Source organism: Nipponia nippon, unplaced genomic scaffold (genome assembly GCF_047370975.1).
Source record: "Nipponia nippon isolate SJK-2023a ecotype South Korea unplaced genomic scaffold, ASM4737097v1 scaffold_7, whole genome shotgun sequence".
Classification (NCBI taxonomy): Eukaryota; Metazoa; Chordata; class Aves; order Pelecaniformes; family Threskiornithidae; genus Nipponia; species Nipponia nippon.
The window spans coordinates 14,495,396-14,519,573 of NW_028262391.1; the positions used below are offsets into that span (position 1 = coordinate 14,495,396).

At 46.3% G+C, this 24,178-nt stretch overlaps 1 protein-coding gene across 2 annotated transcripts in view; it reads right to left on the reverse strand.

Annotated features, from left to right (window-relative positions):
- Nucleotides 1–13,199: 13,199 nt before the first annotated feature.
- Nucleotides 13,200–24,178, reverse strand: part of MB21D2 (Mab-21 domain containing 2) — a 62,223-nt gene continuing 51,244 nt past the window's right edge. For both annotated transcript variants that reach the window (XM_087739575.1, XM_087739576.1), the window contains exon 2: nucleotides 13,200–16,894. In XM_087739575.1, the coding sequence (XP_087595701.1) occupies nucleotides 15,630–16,894 (1,265 nt within the window). In that variant the 3' untranslated portion in view covers nucleotides 13,200–15,629. The remainder of the gene's footprint in view (nucleotides 16,895–24,178) is intronic.

Genomic DNA, 24,178 nt, shown 5'->3' on the forward strand with positions numbered 1-24,178 from the left:
TTCAGCAACAAAATGGCCTGGATAGGGCACAAAGACAGAAAATACACCTGATCTTTCACCAAGTCTTCCATTGTTCCCAGACAGCATGAGAAGGTATTTTAAAATCTCTTCTGCAGACCCGCACAGCCTGAACTCCTGTTCTGCTTAAAAAAATGAATCACTTCAAGGCTTTCATCACCTTATCAAAGTCCCTAGTGGCCCCTGCCTGCCCTCCCATGAAGAGTCTGATCTCCTTTTAGGAAGAGGATGAAGCTGTCCTTGAGCAAAGCTACTTTTCAGAGAAATATTGTGTTGTTTTTGTGAGAACATCAGACACCTCCAGGTGCCCCTCAAACATGTGTCTATCAATAGTTGCAGATCAGATTTTTTCCAAGCACCTCACAGAAAATAGACTGTAGGCATCTGACTTCCGTGAATTGCATTTGTAACGTGCCCTTCAAACAGAATAGATGTCTAGATTACATTTCTGATACCACATAACTATGTGGGTCCAGCTTATCTCCAATTACAAGGGCAAACAGGGAGAAGAGGACTGGGAAGGAAGAAGTTGAGCTGAGAACAGATGAAAATGTTGCTGGCTGCCATCAGTTCATACTCACTGCCAAAAGCAAGGTCATGCAATACTATCTTTCTGCATTGTTAAAAATCTCAAAGGTAAAAGGGCACTATCATTTCAAGAATATAAAGGGCTGCATGAAACAATCTTATCTCCCACCAGAGACGATGACTTGTCACCAAAGATAACCAAATCCTTCAGCAATTATGAAAATTCACAAGATCTGGAGCATCGCTGCTAATTTAGCCCATCTTCATATGGAAATCAACAGCCCTCATTCACTAAACATCAGGGATGGGAAACAGGAACAGCAGCTGGCTGGAGTCAGATACTGAGAAGTGAGCCATTCACATTTATAGTAAGACTGTTCATCCTGCATTTATACATATCAGGTAGAATAAGAGCAGGTAAAGAAAACCCCTTCCCATTAGATTTTCAGATTCATCCAGAGGTTGGAATCCAGAAAAGAGAAACTCCCGTTCTACCACCTGTAATGGAAACCAGTAAGTGAGAGAAATAGAAGATTAAAAATTCACCAAAAAAAATGTCTAGAGGCAGTGGCTAGAGCCTCATAGGAGGAAGGGTACAGGAGAAAGAAGGTGGCGGCTTTTCTTTTCATACTCTATCTTTAAAACTTTAAAGTTGAGAACTCTGACTTCTGCCCATTTCCACCCATGTGCTAATCAGGCTATGCAGACAGCGATGACAACACACTTACCACCTGTGGCTGAGACCTGCCTGAAATTCTTATTTCAGGACCAACACAACCAGCCTCTCCAGCACTTGATGGTTTTACTTCTCTGGGGTTTTGTTTGCATTTTTAACAAGTCACATACCCTTGGGTTCATACCCTCAAGACAGATCACATGAAGGCTTCACTAAGAAATCAGGCAGCAACTGCTCTCATCTTCACGTCTAGGGTCAGCGGAGATGGATAGTATAGTCATACCCGTTAGCTATGCTCATAGGCAAGCAGAGTTGTGGCAACATAACAATGGGATAGAAATTGTGGTCCAAACAATACTCCTCAAGAGCAGTGTATTGCTTTTCCAGGCTATATTTCTTTTTTAGAAAGGTAGAGAAATGAGGTGGTGCAGCATGATGAGGAATTACAACCTTTAAAACACAATAAGCCAAAATCAGGCAGCACTGGGTAAGCAGTCACTGGTGGTGGTACACTGGAGAGCATATTGTTGCACAGTTTCTGCTTTTAACAGCTGGAAACTTTGTGCAGGCCATTAAGACTTTGAGAACACAGCCTGGGACACTCACACATTAGCATTAAAAAAAGCCCACCTGTGCTCTGCTGATGGCTCTCACACTGTTTGGGTCAGTGAAGTCACTACCGCAAGCATTTCAGGCAGGGATAATCTGAAAGCAACATGCAGACAACGTACTCCTCGGGCAAGGATCTAATCAAGCTACTGAATTTGCTTGATCAAGTGAGCTCAGCTGTCCTCCCAGCTGGGGCAATCTCCTGGCTTCACAGCAGTCACCCCTGCAAGGCTAACAGTGCTGCAGCCCAGTGCACCCAACCACAGCAGAAACGGGGCTCTTCTGGCATACCTGCACCCAAACTGCGTTCAGGCAAGCACCCCATAAGACAGATACAAAGCACATGGACTACAAGGCTCAGCAGGCTTATACTCCCTCAACTCACAGTGTAAAAGAATGCACCCTTCCTAGCAATTTATCACATAAGCGAAGGAAACATTTCGCCTTCCCTCCATAACACCTCACAAGGGTTTACAGCCACTGATAAATACCTGCTGGTGTCCAGCTTACTAGTGATAGCAGTAAACAAAACTGACTGTGTGCCAGGATATGTCCTTTCTTTACCGTCTGACCACATATTTCCCTGCAGATGAAGGTGTGCAGGTGCTGCTGGCTGAGGGAACGTTATCACACAAGGAACCAACAGCTTCAGCCAACTTGAGCCCAGCAGCATTTCCAAGGCTCCTTGCCTTCATGATCAAGCAACTCTCTCCTACTCAGCTCTTCCCAAACCAAACTCCTCCAGACAGCGCATCTGCAAGGCAGTTACACTAACAACTCCTCCTTGTTTTGTTACCTTGATCCTTTCCTAGTGAAAGAGCAGGGAGCAGGACACTTGCTGCTTCAAATACTCATAACATTGCCTCGGGCTCTCTAGGCACCCCAGCTCCAGGCATACACAAGCAAACCCTGGCCTTTCATCTTACTCAGCTCACAAGTTTGCTTGCAGTTTTGCTGTTATTTCTAGATGATAAAAAATAGAAAGATAAGAAAGAACGCATACATCCTCTGAAATAAGGGATCACCATTTCACAGCTCAGGATCTAGCCCCCTCCTGACCACAGGGTCTGCCCAAAGCTCCTCAAGGGGCCAGACCCTGGATGCCGAGCTGCTTCCTACTTTATGCACAGTCGTACTAGTCCTACAAAAAGTCTCACTTACTTCTCAGTCCATCGCTGACCTTCCCCTGATGGCGGTCTCCACCTAATCACCCCTCAGAGCACAGAGACCCATCAGGATGACCTTCCTAGTGGCCCCCTTTCCTCCTTTATAACCTTGCTCTGCCAAATGGCTGCTAACACCCACCTCCCTCACCTGGGCTGCTGCTGTACCCAGCCTTGCTGAGCTGTGCTGGGGCCAGCTGGTGAGTATAAACCTTCCCAGACACAGCGATGGCCAGGTGTGCCAGGAAGGTCAGGGTTACCAAGCAGAAAGAAATAAGAAAACTAAGTTCTTTTTCTCCTTCTCCTATTCCACTTTTCTGGGTAATACAGAGGGGGAAGGAGGTCAGTACTGCTATGAAGCTCAGTCATCACTGCAATTACTCCAGCTTGCAGATGGAGTAAGAAAGTGATCCCAGACCCTCAGGGTCTGCCTTTCATAACAGAGGTCTCCCTCCATGTATCAACTGTGTGTTCAGAGCAAATGAATTGGCTTTTAGCATGAGCAAATTCCAGGTCCAGCCACTGGCAACCCTGAGGACACGCAGCTCCTGTTAATCTGGTGCAAGCAGCAGGTGCTCAGCTACTTGGGCAATCAGGTCCAGCAGCTGAGCGGCTGGTTAGTGGATAAAAATGTTGGGGAGGGCATAGGGGTGCCCAGGAGCTATGCAGAAGGATGTAACACCCATGCACTAGTTCTTCTCAAGAGCCAAGTCAGGGACACATGTGCCTGCTTTGGTCTGCATCAGGATAGGGCTCGGTAGGCTCTAAGCAGATGAGGGGGGCAGAACCCCGCTAGCTGTGTCCTGATGTGCTTGGAGATAGCCCAGGGTAGCCCACCTGCCCTTGAGTCGGTGGGCAACACACATTTGTCCCAAAAGGAGAGGTGCTCTTTTCTTAATTTTGGCTGGTATTACCCTCTGCAGCTTCAGCAAGTGTTTTTTTCATAAGAGATGCAGACCACAAAAAAACAACAGGAAATACTGGGAATCATTTAGCAGATAGAGCAATTTCTTTCTTTGCCCATTTGGGCAGGTGTGCTCTCTGGTGAGTGTTAACGTTTGCATAAGGAACATTAGAGCTGCACTTAGCAGTTTCAGCTGCTGCATTTCCCACTATTGATTGCTGCCATTCAAGCCCAGCTCTAATGCATGTCAGCAGACATAAGCTAGGAGGCAGCTATGTCCCCACTGGGAACAACGATATATTATTACTCTCTTCAAATGAACCTGGAGAAATACTATATATATATTTAACAGAAATCCCTGGCTCTAACAGACTGCAAAGGAATTTCAGTGGTTGCAGAAGTGTAAATCAACATAATCTCTCTGTGACTAGAATGAGAATCAGGTACTAAAAGTGAATTATGCATACAAGAGATTATTTTACAAACACATTCATGTATTTGTGTTTCTATTCTATCCTCACACCCCTCCCTTCATCTTTTGAATTCAGGCTCGCAAATGCGGACATTTGCTGAAGTACTGCATGTAAAATTGATGTAAAATCTTCCCCATTGTCACCCTGACCCTCAAATTAATGTTTTATCTTGCCAGATGAGTGAAGGGACGAGGCCACAGGCAGACAATACCAAAAGGTTATTTCCAGTGAGAACTGGGAGGCTGCAATGCTGCTGTGAGACATCATTTAGCTTTCTAAGCAGCCTGGATATTTCCAAATTGGCGAATGCCATAGAGTTGAGAGATACCTGAGCTAGCTCTAAAAGAGCTCTTCCCAGAAACAGGAGCTGCATGTGGTCTAATTAGTGCCACTGAAGGGAAGAGCAGATCAGCTTGCGTGCAGAGCTGCCTTGCCTGCGAGTGCTGGGCTGGCCCCATGCGGGGCCGCGCTGTGCAGGCGCATCAGCTCTGCTTGCTGGATGTTGCAGTACAAGACCTGGGTCTTATTTCCAAGCCAAGCACAGGGCACTGGGAAGGCGAGACAAGGTGCACCCTGTCTCCTCCCGGCTGGCCATGGTCCTTGGCTGTGTTACAGCTGGTCAGAGCTCTTTGGCTCCGCAGGTTGCCTTGCTGATGCACCTGTTGAGGGAAGTGCTCAGTGGCAGAGTGGTAATCATTCAAAGAGAAATGGCATTTGGATCTGAAGGACCTTTTTGCAGTCAGGTCAGAGGAGTACATGCGGTTACATGTGGACCCAGCCAGACGCTGGGGCAAGTTATATGATGATGGCAGCATGCCACTAAACAAGCACTTGAGGGACCGGGTCTGTGCCAGCAAGCACCAGTGATGCATGAGGGGCATGACTCAGATGTGTAAATACCTTGCTGGTCCCTTAGACCTCAGATCTGGTTGCACAAATAGTCAAATTAACTCAGTTCTTTGTGATAAATAAATCCCACTCCCAGTCATAAACCACAGCAATTCATAACCCCCAGCTTTGTACAAAGATATGTTTAGTTCTTCAAGGCATATGCAGCTGCATAGCTGGCGTTATACATGTCTGAAATAAAAGGCGAGCAGTTAACAGGATGTGGCCACTGGGACAGCTGGTCACCAAACAGCCGTGGTCATCCAAACCCACCAACTGCTCTGCTGGCCTGAACCGAGAGCTGGTCAGTCAGTCAGGGAGAGCTGTAGCTGTCCCCAACACCTCCAGCCCATGCCTGAGACCTCTCCAGTGTGTGCAAGGGTGTGATGGCACAGAGGGGCAGGAAAGGCAAACCAGGCGGGACCCTGTTCTACAAACACCATGAAGATCCCCTGGCACATTGTATGGGAGTTATTTAACATGCCCCTTAGCGTCCTTGCACTGCTGCACTGTACTGTCTTCCTTGCGTTTTTAGACAGAAGTATCAAGGTGGGAAACATTTCCTGGAAATCTTCACTTCTAAGACATTGATGTAGCAGGAAACTCGAAGACTAAAAGCTCAAGTATCTGACAAATGCAGCTACACACAAACCACCGCTGTGCCTGATGCTCAGTATTGAGCTGGAACAGTGGGACACGGGTTTGCATTTGCCTCCAAGGCTGCACCTTTCCAAAGTTATCAGAGCTGTCTATGCAGAACAAATCCCCTTCCAGGCAGAGCACAATACAGTAAGGTTCCCCGTGAGCTGGCAACTGGGTAGGAAATCCAAGTCCACCACAAAATTAAAACTGATCACATGAAGTTCCTTTTCCCTCTCAGCTCTGCTCTGTGGAAGGGCTCTGCATGATGCACTGCTTTTTAGGTGGTTGGAGTTTTTATCAAGGGAAAGGAGATACTTTTGTGAGTGTATTTTTTAAGTATCCACAGTTGTGTGGGCTTACATCAGAGAGCAGGCAGGAGAATTGCACTTTGCCTTGGAAGGGAAGTGACAAGATTTGAGCCGATTCTCAGCTTTCACAGCACAGCCTGTTTCCCAAGAAACCCAATGGCTCTCGTTCATGCCATGCAGATCTGAGGCTTATTGCAGGGATGGGCAAAATAATCGTCGTTACCCTTTTGCACTGTTCCAGCACTGCCCAGATATGCACAGGTCTGGGCTTCCTGCAGCCTTTTGTCTCCCATAGTAGGGTCCAAACTCACTCAGTTGCTTTAAGGACAGAGCCATGGTGTCCCTCCTGCTCTAAGAAGCAGAAGAGGAGAACTCCAGGAATGCATGAAGGGTGTAAAGGCTACAGTTGGGAGCCTGCCTGGCTTTCACATGCGGAGAGCTTGCTCCCTTCCCAGCAGTGATTTCTTTTATTCATTAACATATAACTTCTCTGGGCTAGGAAACAGGCCATGTGACAGGCCATGTCCTTTGAGAGGAGCCCAGCCTGGAAGAACACCCATGTCTATTATGTTCCAATATTTAGTGTAATTCATAAATCAGCTCCCATCAGCATTCGTTGGTCTACTCCTGTTCCCGGTGATTTCAAGGGAAGATACAGATTCTTTTCAACCACAGAGTGTGGTAAGCTACAAAGAGGTAAAGCAGGTTGCTGGCTTATTTTAATCACATCTCTCTTCCCCAGAAATCACCATAAATATTCCTTCTTTTTTTTTTTTTTTGGCAGTTTATTTCTTGAGCTGTTATTCAGAAATGGCTTTCAAACTCAAGCTCTGACCATCTTCAGTCAGTTGCACAATGAGGCATAGTAGTGCAACCGCAGGTGCCCATCTGCAGGCACAGCAGCGCCAGCCAAAGAGCCCACCAGCCTGAGCGTACTTACACCGCTCTCACACCCTGCGGCCTCACTCCAGCCCCCCCCCCCACAGTCACACCGCTGAGTTTCCACCTGTTCAGTGAGCTGGAAAGTTAACAGGCTGGAGGATTCGCTCAGTTTTCCCCATAGCTTGCTTTTACCTGGGAGAGCATGATTTCTGTGCGTGCTGGACCAGTATGCCCTGGCCACCCTGGGTAGCACCGTGTATCAGAACAACAAGACAGTGCCTCTGAATTATTTACCCCAACTCACATGAACTTGCATTTCTCTTCCTTTTTTGCACCGTCACCATGATGCTTGCCGCTCCACGAGTAAGCTGGAGAGACAGATGACACAGGAGATGAGGTTGCTCTAGGTGATTATAACAAAATATGACAAGGCATTTAGTCAGCTCCTTTCAGCAGCATTTTATTTCATTTTAATTATAACTGTGTAGCAGAACACCTCTGGAGAGTTTATTTAAAGATGCTTTGGAGAGGGGCATGGGGCTGGCTGGGTGCAACAGAGAAACAGACTGGAGAAACCAGCTAAGCAGCACTTGCTTTCCATGCCTCCTGGCGGGCTGGGTTTCACATTCTGCCTTCAATGAGTTTCGATGCTGGATAAAGACATGCCTTGGGGAAAGAACAAGTGAGGAACTAGCTGTGTACTACTGACCTGGTAACATATGCCTTGGTGGACTTATCAGTCCTTTGGTCACAACAGGCTGGTGGGATTCAGGACCATTGGGTTCAGATTCTAGAGTTTCCTTTAACTGATGGGCTTGTGTTTTTTCTGGAGGCTCTCTGTAACAACTTCCCGCCATCATTCCCTCCCTCATTTTAATTAGTAGCAGAGATGATGTTAGTGCAACCAGTTCAAGTACTCAGCAAGATAACATCTATTTGTACCTACAGCAGTACAGGGGTTAAAGACAACACTTGCCAATCCCAGTGGTTAACAAAATAATGTAATGAATATAGCACTGTGTACATCAACCAAGACTAGCCAGAACCATCGGCAAATAGAGGGAACCTCTGAGGGAAGCTAAATGAAGGTTGCAGCTTTGAGTTTTTTTCTTGCTACAGCCCTTTTGCCTGTTACAGGGCATTAAGAAGTGTGGGGCTGGGAGTGGACTAGACACTCTCTGGAGCCTAAACATCAAAAATACCAGTATAGGCTTTTTTGACTGTAGTGGTAGCTGAACTCCATGACTGAAGTGGGTCCTCTGAGCCCTGTATCAATAATTAATAGTTGAGGAAGATGTGGAGGATCCTCGTGGGACAATCATAGCTGAATGCGCATGTACGGGGACACCATGCGAGGCAGGGGGGAAACATGTCCTTCACTGGTCCTTGTTCCTCACTGCCTCAACTCTTCTGCATTAGTTTACATGGCTGCAAAGAAGGTGTAAGGCACAATGAAGGGCCTCGCACGCACTGAGCACTTCCCTAAGTAAGGAGGCACAGGAATCACTGGGCTCACTGCAGGTTTTCCCTGAGAGCCATCTTTGCCGGGTGATCCAGTGTCTCCTCCTGAAAGCTCCACAAATGGTATCTTGTCATAGAAGCTGCAACCACATGCTGCTGCTATGGTGGTGTTGCAGAGATTGGGGGTCAGAGTGAGGGGAGAGTGTGTCCTCAACCACTCCAGCTCCCCTTCTGCTGTCCTTGCTAGGGCGGGCCTAAGACAGTCCGGGTCTCCATCCCACGTTGGGGCAGGAAGTAGAAGAGCCCCCGCACCTCTCAGAGATAGTGACTGTTGCATGACACTCATAAGCTCTTAGACACAAGGGTGCCTTTATGGTAGCACTGGTCACGGAGTCTTCTCCTGGTCACTACACAAGTCACAGTGCTGGTGGGAAAGGTCAGACTTTGCAGTGGCCTCCCTGGAGGAAGGATTTTCTCCTCTGTGCTGTTTCAGATCAGCCAAGTGGAGTTATCTCTTGATGGGGTAGTTGTGGGAAGCTGTCCCCTGGCCTGCCATCATCTGCAGATGCAGACCTGGCCTGTACTCTGCAAACACAGACAGCCAAAGTCTGCTCTGAGAGCACTGACTTCAGATAGGAGAGACTTGCCCTGCAAGGGATGCCGAAGGCCAGGAAGAGGAGCTGGCTGGTTTGCACAGAAGGACCTTGGCCTTTACTCTCTGATCGGCTGAAGCTCTCAGAAGTGGCTATTAACATACTGTGTGTGAACCTTGGTACACAGGAGGCAGGAGGAGGACACAAGGTCGCTAGCCCTTCATGAAAAAAGCCCAGTCCTTTCTTTGCACAGTTCTGTTGTGAATTGGCTGAACAGATCATAAAACCCTCTCCCTGTCCTGCCAATGTCATGATAGGCTGTAAAGCAATAGGGAGCCCTGGACACAGAGCTGTTAATGAATGAGGTGTCTAACATCTTAAGCCAAAGCTATGATTTGTATCCACTGTGATACAAAGTGGATACAAAAGCAGCTCGTGTCTCTCCTCTCCACCTCCCCAAAAGAAAGCTAAAGCAAAGGGGTCAGAGGGGTTGAGAATCAGGGAGAAAAGTGGCTGTTTGGGCTCAATTTTCACTTTGCACTAGAGCTTGCTTGACTTCAGAATCACGTATCGTGTCTTCTCTGTACCTAGCAAGACCTCAGTCTTGTCTTCCACGTTGATATTCCTAACACAAAAAAACTGAGAGGGAAAGACAGTTTAAAGAGAACGTGATGCCCCGATATGCACCCACATCTCTCTGCTCAGCAAATCAGGCTGTCTGGAGACTGAATGGGAGCGTGTTCCTCTACCACAGAAGGTCAGTAAGATAAAAATAACCCCCAAAAGCCTACATTCAGCTTGGAAGCACAGTGCTGAGCCAGGGACAATGATAACAGGAAAACACAATAGTTGCTCAGAGCAGCCCTAAAATAATAGGTTATAAATGGGCAAAGGGGGAGGAGAGGGGATGGAGGGCTATTTTATCACTATTCTAAAAGCATTCAGAGGAAATAAATTTGGATCTATTTGACAGACAGTTCTCAAAAGCCAAAATGTGCTAAATATAATGCTGAATTTCCCTAAATACAAAACATGTCAGCAAGACTCCCTTGGCCAGCAACTTTTTAATATCTCTGCTTTTTTGCCCCCCTCCCCTTGTTTAGCCTTTGCCCCATGGTGGTTATTTGCCTTTCTGGAGAGCTTAATCAGGAGCTATTAGAGACAGTCACTCTCTAAGCTGTATAATGTTAAAAGTCCATTAGCTCACCCCAAGCCAGGCTGGCAGGAGGGAGATGATGTACTTGCTGAAGTTGAACAAGCTATTTGCATGCTGAATATTTCTAATCACTGAGCAATGCCAGGAGAATCTGAAGATTATTGTACTCAGCTGCCCAGTGACCTTTCAAACATACTCACTTTAATACAAAACAGAGTAGCAAAACATACCCAGCACTGAACCTGCAAAAAGGCATAGACGGAGTTCAGGGAGTGTCTGGATGATGCTCTTAGTCACACGGTTTAGTTTCAGGTAGTCCTGCGAAGAGCAGGGAGTTGGACTCAAAGACCCTTATGGGTCCCTTCCAACTTGAGATATTCTATGATTCTATGATGTTTTTAAGCAATTCTAGGCACCAACTATGCACACCTTTAAAAAAATTTTGAGAAATAATCATTAGCGAAATCTATCTTCCCCTTTCCCTCTGCCACATTCACTTGCATTATGCATGGTTGCTTGCATTATGCATGGATTAATAAAATATGACAGATGTCTGCTTACTTCTGCCTTGATCACAAACAGCTTGATCCAGCAAAGTGCACACACTTAGTTTCAAGCACATTTTCAAGTCCCAGTGGACTTTAATGGGATTTGGGCCCTGTCCTGTGACCCTCCAGCCCCAGCCACCACCTCCTGGACACTTTTGGTCCGATTACCCAGCTGCCATCTGCATTCACACAGCAAGCAGATTGGCAAGACATTTAAATAAACCTTCTTTACAGAAATGTTTTCAGAAGCTGCAGCTGAGTGGAGCCCGCTCTAAGCACCAATCACGGCCTCCGGAAAGCAGAGCAATGCGACCTTCAGGCATCTCTGCCCTTCTAAGGCTTTTAAGTAGTCATTTTTCCCTGTAACCCCAGATTTACCAGAAAATTTAACCAACTGATTGGAGACAGCGAGCTACTGGTGGATGCTTGGCACCAGGACAACAACTTCTCCTGCGTGAAGCCAGCCACCCTATACTTGTTTTAGAGCACAGTGCCCACAGAGAGAGTTTGGAGATTGTTTCGTATGGCCCACAACACTGGCCAACAGAAGTTGAGCCGAGGGCACATCTCACGTCAAGAGTGACTGCTGTCATTCAGTGCCTGTTTCAGTCACTGACCTGTCAATTTGTAGCAGACACAAGCCTGTCTCGCAGTCTACTATCGTCCTCCATAAGGAGGCCAAGAAGTGGAAGGGCACAGAGCTCGGATGTCCCTGTCGAGCCCAGAACCACCATAGCTGCCAAAGCAAGGTTGCTCTCCACTGGAACAAGGCAATCAGGGAAAATCCAAGAATTTCAATCAAAATTAGAGCTATTTCTCACAGTGACGGACAACAGAAAAGACTGATCATTAAAAAACAGCTCTTTTGACAGCTTTTGAGGACTGGCTTCTCTTCTGGGCAGTGGATGGTTAAACTCCTGCCAGTATTTTGCTCAGTCTCCTGCAATGAATGACTCTGATGCTCAGTTGTAGTTTTCTGGTTACAGCACCAACATTTCTCCTGGCTAGAGTATTGGAAAATGTGGATAAACTGATTTATCACAGCCAGCCAGAAGTGACTGAGGCTTCACATAACATCCTTGAAGGAGCAGAGAGTGCAGGCTTTCACAAAGCTCTTGGGCTGGTTGTTGCTCCCGTCTGCTCTAATTTGAGTACTCTCCGCAAGGTAGCACAGAGAGCAGCCCCCCGCTGGCTGGTGTTTCTGTCAGTTCTGCAGCAGCTCAGGTGTCCCCCTGAGGAACTGACAGGTTCTTCAGGGTTTCCCAGAAGAAGTGACAACTGGAACCAGTCAAACCAGCTGCTCCTCCCATTGTGCTACTGGCTACAAGCCCTACGGAAAGAGCAGAGGCAAAAGCTTGTCCCAGCAGTAGGACCATAGCCAGGCCACTCCAGGAGGCCCACACTGAGAAATGGAAGTGGAGCTTCTGAAGGGCACTTTTTCTTCCTCCCCACCTTTCTGATGCCTCAAGGCCAGACCCTCTTGGCTAGGACTCCACTCCCTTTTAGCAGTGTAGGAGTCAGTAACATGCAGACACATGAGACCTCCTACATTCTTATGCATGCAGCTAGCCCCCCCGCAATTGTCCCAGTCCTTTTGCAACATCACCTGCCAACAGGGAGAAGCCAGCAGGAAGGTAGCTAATGGGCAAAAGCAAAACAAATCTTTCTTATCCCCCATAGCAGTGGGTGCAGAACTGAATCCCCCATTAAGACATGGGCTCACAGCACTGACTTGTCTCCTCTTGATGTCAGTAGGGAAGATGACTACATTGCTAGTTTAAAGCAAATCCCCTCTTACTCTAATGTTTGTCAGATTCACCAAGTCTTGAACCCATGGGGTTGGGTGCTCTAAAACACTCATGTGAAGGACTTTCAAGAACTCCCCAACAGAAAAAGCACTGCAGTCCCCTTGAAATTCGCAGGGGGTAGTGAAGAACTGGTATCTAAACCCACTCACTACTTTGAAATCCCACATAGACACCTACGCATTTTGCAAGTCTGTCCCAGCATATGTGCAAAGGCAAAAGGGGACAGTAGCAGAGGGAGAAAATAGAGCCTTTGATGTTCTCCAATATACAAAGCACGTATCACCTCTCTGGGCTGGCAACCTGCTTCATTAGTTGAGCTATAGTATGTGGAAAGGAGCAAATACTAGACTGAGATTCAAAACCTCCTGGAGAGTAGGATTCTGCCTCCCTGGAAGACAGATGGCCCAGGCAGAGGATACAACGTTCTCTCAGCCCTACCCAGGAAATTGCTTTCCAGTCCAGTAAAAAGCCAAGCCTCCTCTCCCCACAAAAAACCCCAACACACACACGTTTTCCTCATAATGCAGGAAGAACAAGATGGATACTTTTCAAAATGTTTTTTTAATTAAAACCAAAAAAAGGAGCACACACCAGAGCTTGACACGGGCTACTGAAACTGCTGGTCATCAGGACGCAGAACTGGCATGAGGAAGGCTGTGTTTCTGCATAACTCAGGAGCACCGGCACAGACATCGGGACTCCTGGGGAAGTACTCTGCCTGCCAGGCTACTGCTGCTTTGTGCTGAGCAGGTCTCTCTCATGTGGTGATGGGAAACTTCAGCCTGAAGCCCAGAGTCTTTTTTCCAAACAGACAGACAGAAGTCCTGGAGACTGGGGAAAAGATCATTTCGACGAATCTGCGTTTTCCAAGCACTTCTGGAGAGGATTCCCAGTCGGTTCTCCTGCCTCCCCTGGCAGGTTGCACAGGTTTAAATGGAGACTCATCTTTGGCAATAGCCACACTGGTAGGACCCAGTTCTGCTTCCACTGAAGTCAATACATGTCCTTCCCTGGACCATAACAACAGCTGCACCGGGGCTCACGATCACTAGCCAATTGTGCTGTAAAGTTAAATCCTCATCCACTCCTTCTAGCCAGCAACTTCTGAGAGCTTCTTCAGGCTCACGTAAGTGTGTACCAGTAAATTCAGGTAAATGTGAACATCTTGGCTACAGCAATGGGACAAAGTTTTCAAATATGCCCAAGAGATGGAGGAGCCAAAGTTTCAGTTTAAGACATGACTTGGGCACTAGATCAGGTATTGAAACCTCCCTGCCGTCTAATAAAGCAGTTTCCAAAGCTGCTGGTGTGTTGCTCCATCAGCCTGGTTTCTTTACCAGAAAGGCTGGGCTAAAAAAGTGACACGTTTTTCATACACAATTTTTATCTGTTAGAATTTACTAGATATGCACCTCATTTGTCTGTCAAATATTTAAAAAATACTTCGACCTGCTCTAATAATCACATTTTAAAACATGCATCAAGTTTGGATCAGAACAGCTTCTCTGGGATAATCAGTACGCCCAAATTGCTGATTTAAGGCCTAAATATCAGTCACTGGCCAGCCAGCCACAAAAAGTCACTCTATCCTTGAACTCTTGGAATTATTTTTGGCTCAGACTAACCCTTGTTACCATACATCTTATCCTACACACAAAAGGAAAGCGTATGTGTTTTTCAAGGCTACTGTTGCACCACAAGTTTACATACAAACACAACTTCTGCAAACATGAGACCAAAGGAAGATCTCATATGTCCCAGGGTAAGTCAGAAAGTCCACAGGAGTCAAGGGAATGGTAACTGCCATAAAGGATCAGGCCTAATACATGCATTACAGAAGCAAGGTAGCTCCTTTGCTCGAGGTCTGGCTGATTCACTTTGCACATACCACTGCTTTAGCATTACATCCTTATCTAATGGTAAACCTGTTTCAACAACATGCAATACATATTAATGCAATATGCACTGCAACACACAATACGCATCCAAAGAAATATGCCAATGCAAAAATCTGACTTCTCACACATAGCAGGGCTAACAAGGAAGAGCCTTTTACAAAAGACAATCAAGAAATCACCTGAAACCATGAGACCCGAGGGGCCTCAAGCAATCTGCAATACTGAGACCTAATAACAGATGCTAATTCATGAAAGAAACACAAACAGTGGGACTGAGGTAATGGCAGAGATTTCATTAGTGCAATTAACATTTATAATGGTATGTTCTTTAATAGAATTTAAATAAGGCTTTGAATAATTACACACACTAAAACTAACATTCCATAACCTTATTCTGCATGGAAAAGCAGCAGAAACAACCCTCTGGACTGTACATGGTCCAATTATGAATAATTACATTCAAAAAGTAGATCAAAACAGAAACAACTCTTTCCCCCAAAAGCTGCATCATCATCTTTGAAGTCAACTTTCTCCTCTAGTGTGAGAAGTGTGAAGAACAGATGAACGGGGCTTCAGCCCAGTAGATTTGGCCTCGTCAAATTACCAGTAGTACTTTCCAACCCAGAGTCTCTCCTCATTTCTTTTGGGCGATGGAAGCTCATGGAAAAAGAATTGGATTTCTGAAGCAACGGAAGGTGAGTTCTCCCTTCCCCAGGCCCAACAACGTACATAAATTATGGAAGCTTGAAAAAAAAATCTACATTACACTGTGGCATGTGTGTTTACGGTGCATGTTCTCCTTTAGAAACTACTCACAGACAATGGGGCTCGGTGGGTGAAAAAAAATCAAAGCAGCATATGAAATAGTAATATACTGTTTCAAAATCTGCACCGTCCTGCAGAACCAGGAATTATAATTTATTCAGATTGCTCTCAACAGATCCAATCTACGCTGGATATGTAAAAAACAAGAGACTAAGTCATCAAGGAAAACCAAACGAAAAAACCTGCACACTGCAAGAGTTTTTAAAAACAAAACAAAAGAAAAAAATCCCAAGAAACATTGACAAAAGCTCAGAAAAATTTATCATCAATTCTGAAGTGGGGCCTAGTGACATCATCTGGGTTAATGAAGACGGAGATGGACTTCCCGGGGTTCTCAGTCACTAGCTGTTGCAACTTTTTGGCTAATCTGTCATCAGGCTGGTTGGTGTCCCCTCCATCTGACTGCGGGGAGGGGATGCTGGTGGTGCTGCCCCGCCGCTGGAGCTCTAGTGTTAGCCGGTTGGCTGCTTTGACATGTTCAATGGCAGTTCGAAGGTGTTCAGCAGGGTCTGAGCGGACTGAGGACAGCTTCCGCGCATGCAGCATGACGGTTTCTTCAGAGAGATGCTCCAGCATGTTGCACTGGGGGATGAAATAGTTAGGGCACATCTTGTTGACCAAGCAGTGCTGGAGATCATCAATGAGACCCAGGAGGAAATGGGCTGCGTAATCCTCCTGGGCCAAGTAGTTGGCTGGTAGCCTGTCGCAAGCCCACAGCATCATGCTCCGCAAGTGATACGGACTAATGGCTTTGGGGCGGGACAGCAATTTGATGATGATAGCTTTGCAGGCCTGATAGGCTTGCATGAGGCTGCTGGAGATGCACTTTTTCAGCTGCACTTCACTTCTGGCAAATGACAGCCTCCATTCATTGTCCTTCTTCCCCTTGTAGGAACACGCAGGCACTAAGTAAAACCCACTTATGACTTCCTCCTCTGTGATCTTCCCATCCCAGAAGTGGTTCTCCATCAGCCAGCTCTGGGCCACAGCTGGCCAACCTTTGAAGGACACCACAGGGACAATGTCATACAGCATGCGGCTGCTGCCCACTCCCAAAATGATGGATATGATAGTCCCATTCTTTTCTACCTTCTCCACCTTTGGCATCCCTCGCTGAGGCTTTTTCTGGATCTCAGAGAGGACAATGCTAATGGAGTCATAGAACCAGTCTGCAACTTTTGTTGGAGAGAAGAAATAATTGGTAGCTCCATTGATATGGTCCACGATTGTGCAGCAGTCCTTCCATTTGCTGATAGTTCCTTCATCAAACAGACGCAGGCTCAGCCAGGAGTGGCACAAAGCCGAGTGGCGCATGTCCAGCGTGACTGGTTGGTTGCGGTCATGCAGCTTCAGTGCGGGCACAAGCAGGGTGAAGTCCATGTCATAGTCTGTGCCTCGTGCATAAACATTCAGCTCATCGAGATCAATGTCCACCACACCTTCCCGCACACCGCCTGAAAGCAGCAGGTACTCGTTGGCTACAGGCAGCTTCTGGTCAAGTTTCTGAACCATGCCTGCAAAAGACAGAAAGAGAAGTCCTTTCAAGAAAAGGCAAACAGATCTGGGATACAGCATTTAACCAGGATTGAAACCCATCCCATGCCCAGCAGGAACAAAAGCAACCAGAGGTATCCGTCACTGTTCGTGTAACACAAACGTACATCAGGCCTAGCACTCAGCCAACCTCTAGTCCCACCTGACTCAGGGCAGGGCCTTTCCTGCACTCCTGGGAATGGGTGAAGTCCAACCTAAATATCGTACTGGGAGCAATGGAAAAAAAGCAGAAGCCTCTGGTAAAACACAGAAAAGCTACTTCCATGACTAAATTTAACTTCTTACACACCTTCTAAACCAGTTTTTCACCATATTGTTGCTCATGGTATCCAACTGGTTCCCCGATACTTCAAAAAGAAAAGAGAATACTAATTGACTCACTGTTCTTATTTTCTCTCTGGTATAAGAAAAAAGTTGGACTGGCATCAGGGGGTTGGTTTGTGCGTGAGTGAATGAATAGCTACAAATGTTAGTTCAAGCAGGTCTGGTTTTACAATTTGCTTTATGTTTACTAATGAACAGGGCAACGTGAATGAAGGCAATATGTCCTCCTCTTATGGGGGAATGGAGACAGGTTAAACTATCAGGCAATTACAGAAGCCAGCTCTGAAATTGGCTCTTCAAGCTATAATGATGGTATCATGCCATAAAATATCTGATCAGCTCCCAAGAGCACAGACACGAAGACAGATTTCTGTTTTCATCACCAAAACCAGACACTTCCCTTCACCCTGCACTGCCCGCACCAGTTGTGCAAAGCCAGTTTTTCCCTGTGTATTCTATATATACCACTATACTCTGTTCACAGAACGCGAACAGCAGACTGAGAAGAGACTCCACACAGTAGCTGAGATATTAGCACCTCATTCAATGTTCAGATTAGGCTTAAAATTGAGCTCTGCACTTCGACTGCTCTGTAGTCTGCTTCTGCTATCTGGGCTGTTTCACTCCTGGTGTTCGTCTTGCAGTTAAATTCTCTTGATTCCTTCCCAGCCTCAGTTCAGACAACACACCCAGGCCATCAGGGAACTGAGGCCAGTGACTCTGAATGGAGAAGCTGAATCTCTTATAAGCACTGCAAAAGGGATATATCATTATTTCTTACAAGCACAAATGTATTAGTTTTTGTTGGCATGCATTACTTATTCTACTTTTTGAAAGGCACTATAGTTTGGTTATATCAAGAGTGGTCAAATGGAGACCTTCCATTACGAGGAAGCCAGTCTTAGAGAGACATCAGTGGGAATAACTAGCCAGAGGCATGACTAGGTGAGCCAGAGAGCTGCCAATCACACTGTCAGACCAGGAACCACAGACAGATACATTAGGAGTGTTTCTTTACTGAAATGCTAACGCAAATGATCAGCACCAGGGTCTGAGCACCCATTCTGGCATAGCCCCAGGTACTGCAGAGCCGTTCCTGAGTTAATGCATCCCCATGGGATCACAGATACTGCCTGAACTGAGCAGCTCTCCCTAGCAGAGCACAGCAGCAGCAGCACCCCATGGCACTGAGGGCTGCACTAGCCTGAGTGGCACTGCACTGCTTTTGGAGAGACTCACCTGTCCGTTCCTGCAAGCTAGGACAGGGGCAAGGAAACGCTACCTGCATGCACACAGGTAAGCCATGATGGGAGCAAAATGTAAAGCTATGCTGACACTGATTCCTTGGAAGAGCCAAGGAGACTGTAGGAAGAGGCCTGTGTGTGAAGGCAAATGCATCTTGGGACAATATTCAGGGTCACAGTGAAATCCCCCACGTGAAATTCCTTGTTCAATACACTTTACCTGTTTTATTGCTTCCAAGAGCACTGGACCCAATCCATTTTGCTGCACTGAGCTGGGATGATTTTCCTGCCAGGCAGGCAAGGACATAACCCTTTCCATTTCATGCAGCTCCAGAGGCTGCAAGAGCATGAAATAGCTCTGGAGGAGTGCTAAGAAACTCTTCCTGCTAAGTCCTGAGCTAATCCCATTCTGAGATCTTGCCACATGCTGCCCCATTCATCCTTAAAGGGTAACAATAACCAAGAAAAGCTTCTGTCAACCTCAAAAACATTTTCTGAGGCTTAGATACAGTGTGAGCTACATTACCCTGATCTATAGAGTAGCAAAGCTTTGCACAGGCTTCTCTGTCCCTGAGGTCAAGTGAGCAGCAGTCACTACTTCGTTGCACCCAGAAGGGGATTTCTAATGGGTACCTAAATTGACATGATTTCTGGAGACAGTACTGACACACTGCTTCCAAATCCTGTTCTTGAACCAGTGCAAGCAGTCTTGGTGCTTTACACCCCAGTTGTAAGTTGAGTCTAAGACCCATGGAATAGAGTTTGGGTCAATCACATCATAGGAACTGGAAGAAGTTGTTTTTTTCTGAGCATACAAGTCAGTACTGACCCTTACTGTGGGGCATCAGAGCTATTCAGGATATGTAAGGTCCTCTTGACCCATCCTGCCTCCACACTGACCCAAAATTTTCTGCTCAGGACTGTGATCTGCAGCATCTGCCGTGCAAATCTGCAGATGTTCCTGAGAGAGGCAGATAGAATGTAACTAGCCTACAGAAGAAACTGTTCAAACCTATACAATTCAATAGAGGATGTATTTTTCTAAATATTTTTAAACTTGAAGGATGAAAAAAATGTCCTGTGAAGTTCTGCAGGGTGCCCTTTGCACCACAACTTCTATCCTATGGTAGAGCCAGAGACTTTGACTGAAAAAGAAAATCATATGATTTTTCTAAAAGGTAGAGATTCTGCACTACAGAATCTACCATGGGATGAGTTGCTCTGCTTGGCCTGAAGCGATCCTCTGTCCTTATGTGGGAGCAATAGAGTTGACAGTCTGACCCCATCCAATCAACAGCAAGTGGGACTCAAGCCCTGCTTTCTAAATGCCCCATGCTCACCTGCCTGGAAAATAACAGTGAACATGTATGATCAACCTCCAAAGCCAGATGAGAGCAGGAGCCACTCCTGCAATGTTAGTTCTACGCCATCTTAGAGCACTCCTGCCTTCACTAACACAAAGCAAAGCTTGCACTGGACAAAGCCTGCACAGCCTGCTCTGCTGCCAGAGGGGTTACAAAATGCCAGCTAGCAAAGAGGAGGCTTCTGCGTGGAAGACATTTCAGGAAGAACCATCCTGTAGATTCAGAAGCACGGCTCTCCAAGCGCGGTCATGCAGGCACTCCCACAGAAGAGACACTTCTCTTCCCTACAGCAGAGAAAGAAAAAGAGAGCGCCGATTTCAAGCATCCTTGCAACAGGAAATGCTTTCTGCCCACGAAACACTCTTTACACTTCCACTAGAAAGAAAATGCTTTGTGTGCTCACCATTAAGCCTAGTTTGCAAGGCTGAAGACTTCTGAAAGGGAAAGGTGCCATACACTGCCAATAAGTCACTTGGTTTTCCCCCTGCAGAACTCTAGACCTATCAGCAGAGGAGGAATATAAAAAAAAAAATCAGGCAATGGCTACAGGAGATGATCTAATATATCATCAATATCTCTCTACCCAGCTGGCTGCAGAGTTTAAATCCAAACACTTGAGCTCTGCCTGGCACAGAATTTCCCCTCCAAGGCCTGGACCAGCAACATCTCCAGCTCTGCCACAGAGCTAGAGAAGGAATTTTTGCTAACAGATCATAGCAGCATTGCTGATCCGATTTAAGCTGTGGAGCAGGGGGTTGAGATGAGGTGCCCTTGAGGAAAATATATTTAGAATAGGCATAGAGTTTTCTATAAATAGTTGAGATGGCCAAATTCAGGATTCACTAAGGCTTTAGGGGCTTGCAATGTGTTCAAGTTGCCCGCCTTATTCATAAATCTATTTGAAACGTGCAGGGATTTCAAGGAAACCCATTAGCCAACATTGTATGGCCTACACTACCCTGGCGCAAAGCTTTCATCCCAAGTTTCAACAGCCCAAACACAAGCTGAGAGAACCACGTCTACGTACAACAGGAGCAGGCACTCCAGCTCAGCAAGCATGTAAGTGCAAATGCAAAGAAGAAAAATATCAAGATTGGTACTTGACCCAAGTCCTTAAGATAATAGCACCAGTGGGCCATTTGAGTTCTCTTCTTTCCATCTCAGTAACAGGACCATCTGGGAGGAGGAGGGCATAGGGGTTACAGATAGCCTTGTGAAATTTGTAGAAGCCCTGTGGAGTCATCTGTAAAGACCAAACCCAGAACTTGTAGGGTCAAACACAAAAAAATTTATTTTAGCTGAAGGATCAGCTTTCATGGCATCACAGTAGGTTCACTGATATTTAAGAAGCCTCTTGCTGCTACCAGGCAAAACGCATACTTTGCAGTCATATCTTGTGTGACATATTCTTTTGAAAAGGTTGTTTGGCAAAGCTGGTGTTTTGCTAAGAAAGAAATTGGTGTTCAGTTACCACTTCTGTCTAAAGCACCTTAAAGAAGTTCTGTTTTCCTAGCTGTGTAACTAGTTTAAGACCTTCCCAAGCTATAAAACTTGACATTGTAACAGGTAATTACGCTTACAACATAAGAAAAGCAGGGAATGTGAGAATTAGGAGCAGCACTTGTAGGCCAAGCTTGCTGGTTAGTTCACTAAACAGTCAGTTCAGAGTAACGCAGCTGAGCAAATGAGTTCTACAGACAGAATTTTATTGCATTGTTGTTCCTTCAGTGGCAGGAAAGTAAGATTTATTTCTATGCCAAGCACTGTGATACAAGGAGAATAAAGACAGAGAAAAGAGATTTTACTTTTACATAACACCTACATTTGGGATACATCCTTGAATGAATTGAGACTCTGATGCACATGACACAGAGACTATTCTTCCCATTAAAAAAAAAAAAAAAAGGCAATGAAAAGATGGTCTCCATCCATTACAGAATTTCAGATGAACTGATTTCACGACCATTGCAGTGTGTGCTGGGATCTGCTGCTATTGCATGACCAGCTTTGCGTAAATAAGGAGGAACTTACAGACTTGTCTTTGAAGAAACTGACCAAAGAAAGAAAAAATTACACAAAAACTTATTTCTAACATATGCATTTCCTAATTTGGGGTTCCTTCTTGAAGCCTTCCTTCCTGATGCCTTAGATAGATACACAACCATTGCCACCAAAATAAAATGTGAGCAAAGAAAGATGCCATTCTGTTAGTCTAACCTGGTCTCATCAAACTGAATGTCGTGATGTTCAGGGCAGCCGCTGAATTAAGGGACACTTCTGCTGCATGGGAGCTGGACAGAGGTCAAAAGAGCAGTGGGGTGCTCAGAAAGGCTCCACAAAGGAGGACTTGCAGAACCTTGCATGCAGAAGCATATCACAGGAGTTCTTCTAGGAGCCAAGCCAGACCCAGGCACTAGCTCTGCACTGCTCCTCTTTTCCAGCCTAGACCCCAGCGTCTGCAGTAGCAAACGCCTTGCTCACGTTCCATACCAGCCTGCTGGGGAGGAGACAGTGCACACAGTGCACAGCCTTGATTTTCTTCCTTGACCCTTGCATCACCCACTCCTTCTGCACAGCCTGCAAGGCTCCCTGTAGCTGGGACTATGAGTTACTGTAACACCCCTGTCCTTGCAGACTTTCTGTGCCAGGAAGGGTTTGCAAGCTGACTCAGAAAGCTAATGTGGTCCTGCACAGATCATCTTCAACTTCTTGAGATCAAAATGTATTCTACGTATCACCAGCACAGGAGGCAAGCAAGAGGCTACTAAACCATAAAGATACTATGGCCAAGCTGCTGAAGACCTTTAGGGCCATGGTGATCCCCAGACACGTGTAAATGATGCACACAAGCTTATCTGTGGGGTATACAGCCAAGAGCTTGCCCCTTCTCTCCAGAAGGAAAAGACCCCAGGTTAATGGCAAGGGGCCGGCTGCAGCCTGCAGGCAGCTGTGCAGTGCAATTCAGCAAGTAAAACTGATGTTAGCTGCTGCTCCTCATTACAGAGCTTCTCTGCTCACCTCTTGACTTTGCCATCTAATCTGATTCGAGAAGCAGCACGAGCCTGTGTAACATCAGCTGTTAAAAATAGCTGCAGCACAGAATAAACATGCCTGGTACCTGCCCTTCAGCCCCACGCTGGATTTCAGAAGATGCCAGAATACCCTCTGCAACCCTGCCCAGAGACCCAAAGCACTGTGGGTTCAGCCTAGGGACACAGTGCTGTCTGTGAATGATCAGAAGAACTGGGACACTTGGACACTTTACACACTTCAAGACGTGCACATGGACAGAAGGGAGAGAAAGGAGAACTGGACAAAATTAGAAGTGTCCTTCTCCCTGCTCCTCTCTCTTCCTCATACTCCAGGAGAAAGTGTACAGAATTAAAATTGAGATTTTCTCTAGAGAAATCTAACACCTGAGCTGGCATTTTCATTGATGTCTTCTTCCCCCTGTTCCCTTCTTACTTTGCAGGTAACTTAATCTCCACTAAACAAGAAGTTTGGACACTGATTTCCTCAATCAATAGCAATGATGTGGTGTTCTGGCACTGATCATTGGCTGACCTTGCATTTAAAGTGTGCCCTCCCAAAGAATTAGCTTGTGCTCTAGCACAAGTCTCCTGTTACTTGCAGCCAGTCTTGCACAGACCTGGCTATTGTCTTAAGCAACATTTTTTAGTAATCATATTGAAAGAAAGTGAGCATCATGCTGCTGCTATCGCATCCCCAGCACCTGGGAAGAAACATAGGTACATACCCCTCATACAAGAAATCAGAAAGTCCCCATTGACATCAATAGGGCTGTATGTTTAAATTCCTCCATAGACCCATCCAAGGCCCTGGGGCAAGTCAACTCCCACGCAGGGAAGCTCTCCAGAGGGGTTCCAGGAAGCAATCACGTCTCTGAGGAAACCAGAAATGCTGGGAATTGCTTTTGATTCAACAGATCTCATTTGCCCTCATTGGTTCAGCACATCTAGCAAGCAGCAGCACAGAGCCCTCGTAGGGAAGCTTGCCCTCTGGCACTGCATGCCCCAGCTCCAGGCATGTTTTCTGGGATATGCAGAAATGTGTCACTGGGAAACTAACCACACTTTGCGGAGGTGCAGAGCCTGAGCCCAGGATCTAACACAAGCTGAGCCCACCCAGGTTTGCAGGGAGCTGATATACCTGCTGTCAAAGGCAGGGGTAGTGCCCGTTCACCTCAGCAGGGTGGCCAAAAAACACTATGCTGGGTGTATGCCCTCATGCCCCCTGGCAGCCTAGGGAGATGACATATAGAAGAGATCTTCCCTGTACAGGTGATCTCTTC